General features: G+C 33.1%; 1 protein-coding gene across 1 annotated transcript in view; it reads left to right on the top strand.

The window, feature by feature from the left end:
• LOC106688202 (DNA replication licensing factor MCM4) overlaps positions 1–7,093 on the top strand; it is a gene marked incomplete at its 3' end in the record, with an annotated part of 50,656 nt that overhangs the window by 34,499 nt on the left and 9,064 nt on the right. The window contains 2 exon segments of the mRNA XM_014432558.3: positions 4,502–4,718; positions 4,809–4,967. Coding sequence (XP_014288044.3) covers positions 4,502–4,718; positions 4,809–4,967 — 376 coding nt within the window.

Genomic DNA, 7,093 nt, shown 5'->3' with positions numbered 1-7,093 from the left:
TTTCATTAAAGTAATCAAAAATTGGGGTGAGATAACTGCCTTTTTTCTCCTCTTGGGCTCTTGTACTATGACCCCTTCTAAAAATTCTTTACGTAGTTCCTTACAACCCCACCCATCATACCCGGTTTTCTGACTCCTGGCTTGATTTATTCATCATTGACTCTCCTAATAAACTACTTGCCTCATCTCAACATCCTGTTCCATTTCTATCTGCCATTCTATTTCTATTAAGGATTACAACATTCCTACTCTGTTCTTTACCCCTCCCCCCAAACTATTTCCTTCCGAAACCTAAAATCCCCCTCCACCGAAACCCTAATGCCTGATCTAGACACTATCCAGTGGGACCCCATTTACACCTCAAATTCTGTCAATTCTATGGTAGAAATCATAACCAATTCTCTTCACACTATTCTTGACCGCCATGCTCCTCGTTAACAAAGACAATCCAACATCCCCCTGTACTCTGGTTGACTCCTGCACTGAAGGAGCATATGAGACAAAGAGATGCATTAAGGCGAAGATTTAGACGCACCTGTCACCCGGAAGAATACGCCTTCTTTAAACAACTATGAAACAGTACCCAATACGATACGAGGATCCCAACATTTTCCTTAGCAATACTCCTATCTCATTCCATACGTCAGTCAAAAATCTTGGTATCACTTTTGATCAAACTTTATCCTGGAAACCACAGATTGCCCAAATTTCCTGTCGAACCATAGCTACCTTAAAGCAATTCAATAGAATCCGTTAGCTCCTTCCACTTAAAACATGTCAACTCTTAGTTTTCTCTCTTGTTTTCCCCCTCTTTGACTATGGCTGCCTAGTATATGGTGGGCTCTTGGGTAATCTTGAATCTAAACTTATATGTCTATGAATTGCGCAGTACGATTTATTTTCGGAATCACCAGAGGTGCACACATAACCTAGTATTACGCTGAGCTGAAGAGGCTATCCATCCTTCTGATGGCAGTATCTAGCTTCCTTTTTATTCCAAGTAATTAGTACTCAACACCCCTCCTATATCCTAGAAAAATTTCAATTCAAACTCTCTGTCCAATCTCATACTACCCGGTCCCATTTATCTGACATCTACCCTCCACCTCACCAAACTGCAGCGTGTGATAAATCGTTTTTTTACCCGAGTTGCATATCTCTGGAACTCCATTCCCTCTAACATATGTCATGCACCAACCCTTCCCTCGTTTGAATCCCTTCTATTTAACTACCTTTTGCTTCACCAATCTAATCCATTATTATAATAGCACAGATATTTTGTAATTAACTTATTGTTTTGTTTTTTACTTAGTCAGTTAGTTTTTTAATTAATTATTTTTTTCTAATTAATATATAAATATATTCCATTTATTTTTTTTCTCTGTATATAAGTTATAATTAAGTGTGGGCACACTGTTTTATGGCCAATAAATGTTATCGTAAAATTAAAATTACCTTTGTAATTGTTCTAAAGGGACCTAGTCCGAGAATAATAAATTATTTTTCATTTCATTGGTAGCACTTTAATAATGTTTTTACGTAAGACGGTCTCGTGGCCAACTTATTTTCAGGTGCCTCAGAGGATTGTCAGGAATGGAAGAGGAAGCAAGGTTAGAACTAGTGGATTTGTGTGGTTAGGGAGTTTACAATGGAAGGCTTGATATCTGGTTCGGGCTAGATCGGTTACATATAGATCATTAAAGTCTTTATGGATGATTGTATTTGTGAGAAAGTAAGCAGCATTGAGGGTTTTATGAAGGATTTTGGATACAAGAGGAATTAGATGGTTAAGTGGAGCCCCAAAGCTCAACTCTGTTCAGATAGGCCTTATTATTATGTAGATCTTTTGTAATAAATTGGAAGTTTAGACCATTTGTCTAGTAAGTCCTGTAATAGTTGGAATTGATGTGCAGTTTCCTGTCTTTTCAGTCTTGTGTGAGGATTCTAAGTTATTCATTTGTCCAGATGTAGTCCAAGATAGCAAATCTGTTTGACAGGAGTAAGAGCAACACTATTAAAGGATACTGTAGGGCAGTTAGTAGGTTTATGACAAAGGGTAAAGAGGAGGTTTGTTGGAATTTATTTTAATCCTATAATTTCGACACAATTCTTTGAGGATTTTGATATGGGATTGGAGAGTTTGGGATGCAATTAAAGGGTTATTATTTACTGAACACACATGATGTGTCATCAGCATATGTGGTGAGGATAATGTTAGGATTGGTTGAGATGTCAGCTATATAGAGTATGGGACTGAGGGACACCACCAGACTGAGAGAATAGGGATGAATAGGAACCATTGTGATTTGCTTTTAATAATCTATCAGTGAGAAAGGAACAGATAATGAGAAAGTATGTTGGAGGTAGGAATGGTGGAGTTTGTAAAGCAGTACCTGACTTGATCAAAAGCCTGTTCTTCATCGAAAAGGACTACTCCACAGTACATTCCGTGCTCCAAAGAAGACGAGACAACGTTCACCTCACGATAATTTAGTTGGATAGTGGAGTGAGATATTCGGAATCCAAACTGGTGGATTGGATTAAAGGATGGGATACCAAAGTTTCAAAATAAGTTTTTCAAGAATTTTTCCTATGATAGATAATAGAGAGATAGGATGGTAGGAGGATGGATATTCTGACGGCTTTTAGTGTTTAGGTATCACTTTTACTATAGATAAGCTACTATAGCTTAGATAAAAAGCTAATTTATCTTCAGATCTTGATATTAGCTTGATGCTTACTAGGTTTTAATTAATGTAAAGACGTATTTAACACAGATATGAGAATTTTATTTTATTTAATATAACAAGTATGGATTCTGTCTTAGAGTGGTTTTCAGACCCCTCTTCCCCTTCATCCTTCTTCAAGAAGATTCAAAATCTTCGATATTGATATGGATGGTTGCATAACCTTTTGCGTTTCTTACAATGATTTTCTGGATGACGATCTTCTCTTCTATTGTTTCCTGAATTTATTGTAATATCATGACATAAAAACAACGAAAATGAAAAATATTTTAATCCACCTGCTGAACATAACAGAGATTCAACTGACTTTGGAAAGGCATTGCCATCTTGACTATTTGAACAATATATTTAACTCTATACCTACTAGCTGATGAAGATTGGTTAGCTTGCTATTTGATTAAGAATATTATAAATGAAAAAACATTTAAAATTGAAATAACAAGTTTTTTCAGCTCTGATTAAGGTCAAAACGTCAGCACAAATAAATAAGTTTTTTCTTTATTTGTGTATTTTTTGCTGACCCCACCCCTGACCATCTTCTCCTCATATCAATCTACGGTTAGCTATAAACACCTTTTATTAACACACTAACTATTTATTTAAATAAAGGCATATTACAATGTGTGTGTTCAACAATTTCTAGTTATTTATTATAATACATAATATTAACAAACCAAGCTATTACTTTAATTAATTATTGGTATTAATCACTATTCATTGTGCTAGTAAGCTTCATCATTTCCTGACCCGGCGGGATGTCACCTGCTCCTCTGTTGGCAACTGTAGAGGTGTTAAATAGATTTTGTTATTCTACTCTGGTTGGTTGTTACTTTGGTTCCAATAACTGATCTAATTTGCTATCGGATATGCAAGCACTGCTGTGGTCAACCATGTAATGACACTTAACAACTGATAGTATACAATAATGATGAAGATCTGTTCAACAAGTTATTACAGTCCAAGTAAGTCCAAAACAGAACAGCATGAGAACTTCCTACCACCTCCACAGCTTCTGGAGGCCATCCAAACAGGTTAGTAAAAGATGAAGCATACTAAGACTATAAAAATGGAACAAGAACACCATCAATTTATGAAAGTAATAACTTGGTTTATTTATATGGTACACTATTGAACTTATGATTATTGACATAGTTTCTTGGTTTATTTGTATGGTACACTTTTAAACTTATTACTCTTGACATATAGCAATAATTGTAGTTTCTCAAGTACTTGAAAATGACTTAATTAAGTGACCACTTTTGGGCTTAGCGATAGTTAACCTTCATAAAACCAATTTATTGACAGTTTTTATGGATTTATACCCTGTAAATCAGGGTTTCTCAAACTTTTGACATCTGTGTACCAATTATATAATTTTCATAATACTGAATACTTTTTAGAAAAAAAAATTAGTAAAACCTCTCCTAATAGATATACCTCTCTGAGGACGTTTTTTGAATGCCCCGGCCTTGAAGTTTAAGAATTTAGAACCATATGGTATCCTATATTTCTATATTGTTTTGTATCTTGTTTATTTGACCCGTACGAAGGACTGCTATGTGGGCTGAAACATTCCTTATCAATACTTTTTTTTTTTTAATATTTTGTGATTTTTTTTACTACTTTATCATTTATATTGTCAACCAATGTACTATCAATATAATTTTTAAATGATTCAATATCTATTTGTTGTCCAATTATTGCAAACATATGGTTATAAAAGACTGATTACTTCATTAATTTGCAATTTTTAGATGATATGTCTCCTGGTCAAATTCCACATATGATAAAGTTATATGCATACAATGACCTTGTTGATTTTGTCACTCCTGGTCAGAGGGTAAGTGTAACAGGGATATATCGGGCTGTTCCTATTCTATCTAATCCTAGAACAAGAAGTTTGAATTCAGTTTTTAGAACATATGTTGATGTTATACATATTTCAAGCACTTGTATTAGTGAACGAGACCAGTAAGCTATCCATATATTACTAGTAATTTTTATTGTTCCATTAGTATGTATATAATTTAATTTTTATTTTTTATCTTCTTGTGAATTTAGGTTTAAACCAAAGAGATTAAAGCAAATGATGGTTCTAAGTAAAAGACCAGATATCTATGAAAGATTGGCAAATGCAATTGCTCCATCAATTTTTGAAAATAAAGATGTAAAAAAAGGAATTTTGTTACAGTTATTTGGTGGAGCAAGGAAAGCATTGAGGTAGTCTGCATAGTAATGATATAATATAACTAAGCTTTGTCATCCTAAAAGTCCTTTGTTTGATAACATAGATAGTATCTTTGTTTTAAAAGTACTATAAATAATAATGAAGCTCCTGGTCCTGACAAAATATCTGAGTACAGTTAATAAAATTTTATAGAAATGGTAATCAATGTTTATAAAAATCAATCTGGAATCCAGTTAATGTATTTAATGCTTGAAAGTTTAATTGTTTCTTAGTAAAAGATAAAGCAAAAAATTAAATGTAAAATAAAACTATTGTGGGATTTCTTTATATTATTCAATATTGGCTTCATAGTGGTTTATTATTGTTGGTTTTAAAGACAGTTAAATATGTTACAAATGATTTTATATTTCAGGAAGGTTTTAGAAACAATCGCAGCCTGTTAGACAATATTAATTTCGTTTGATATTCTTACTTCAAATGTCTCCAACTTTGTTGTGAATCTGGCTACCTCACCTTCCATGGTCAATTTTTTAAACAAATTTCAGGCTTAGCCATGGGTAATTCTCTAGCCTCTGACCTTTCTAATATTGCACTTCACGATCTACTGAACTTCGTTATTCCTCATTTTCCTAATGACATTATTTTTTATAAAAAATATGTTTACGACCTTCTCTTAATCCTGAATCCTAATAAAATCACCGATATTCTATTCGCCTTCAACTCCTACCAACTTCACTCACATTTTACAGTCGAATCAGAAATAAACAATTTGCTACCATTTCTCGACCTTCTCTTCTTAATAAAACACAATAACACCATATCCACTGATTGTTACACAAAACCAACGTACTCAAGGAGACTTTTAAATTATCACTCCCAAAATCCTTTCCATCAAAAACTTAACACAGCCAAAAATCTTATTTATCGTTATTTTTCTCTCAGATTCTCAATTTCATGGTACTATCTCCGTATTAAAGAAATTCTCATAAACAACAGCTTCCCTCCCAAAATCATTGACAAACAAACTCATTCTATACAAAATTCTGTACAATCTCTTTCCATCCCCTTATATAGGTCATTCATTACCTTATATCCCCTTTCTTTCAGATAACATTCATAAGCAATTGCATTCCTCCATCCCCAACCTCCGCCTAGCCTTCAAAGCCCATAACAAACTATCTTTTATCTACACCCATCTTTAAGATCCTATTCCACCTCAATACCGTTCTTATTTTGTGTACCGTTTACCCTGTTCCACTTCTAATTGTAACGCATATTACATTGGCAAAACAAAAAATTTACTTAAAGACCAAATAACCCAGCCCAAATATTCTGTCTCTTCCCGCAACTTCACTGCTTCACAATTGTCTGAACATAGCTTATCATTCAAACACTCATTTGATTTTGATAATAATTCCATTCTAGCCTCTGTTCCTAACCACAACAAACGACTGATATCTGAAAGCATTTTTATACAATTAGAAGCTTTCCCCTGTCAATCACAAAACGGACAAACAAAATCTATTTCCAAATAGTTAATTTATTAAAGCACCCATAATTTATTTTACCCATATTTATTATTATTATTTTTTTTTTATTTATATGTATATTTTTTTCTAAATAACTCCTTACTGTTCTCCTTTTTCTATGTTTGTTCTGCCTTGTTCTACTATTATGTAAAACATTAGGGCCTTCACGTCTCCACAACACTTATTTAAAGCCCTTATTTTAATAAAAAAATTTATAACTTATTTAAACAATTCTTTCCGTTGGTTCTCATAATTTTATGTTTCACATTTTTTAATCCTTAACTTTACTTTTATTTTATAATTTTCATTTCGTATCAGCTATTTTATGCCAACGGTCTTTCTTGACAGTTACTTTTCTAGTGAATCCTTTGTCCTTCCGTTGCTCACTCTAGTGTGCCTTTCTACAAATCAATCAGTTTTACCCAGGATTCCCTGCTGTAAGTTTCTTCTCTCATTCTTATATTTCTCATATTATTCATTTCCCACTCTCCATATTTCTTATTCTACCTTGTTCCTTTTTTTAAAATATTGTTTTTACATACGCTTTAATCTTACTTTAACAAAAAAGATTGTTGTACTCATCTATATAACTTTCTTGCCCATTATATCATATATCTATTACTCATATT

The sequence above is a fragment of the Halyomorpha halys genome, unplaced genomic scaffold (assembly GCF_000696795.3).
Source record: "Halyomorpha halys isolate HHAL.00 unplaced genomic scaffold, Hhal_1.1 Scaffold1077.1, whole genome shotgun sequence".
In the NCBI taxonomy this organism is placed as follows: Eukaryota; Metazoa; Arthropoda; class Insecta; order Hemiptera; family Pentatomidae; genus Halyomorpha; species Halyomorpha halys.
Note: the sequence above shows the minus strand (reverse complement) of the source record. Positions and strands in the feature narration are given on the sequence as shown.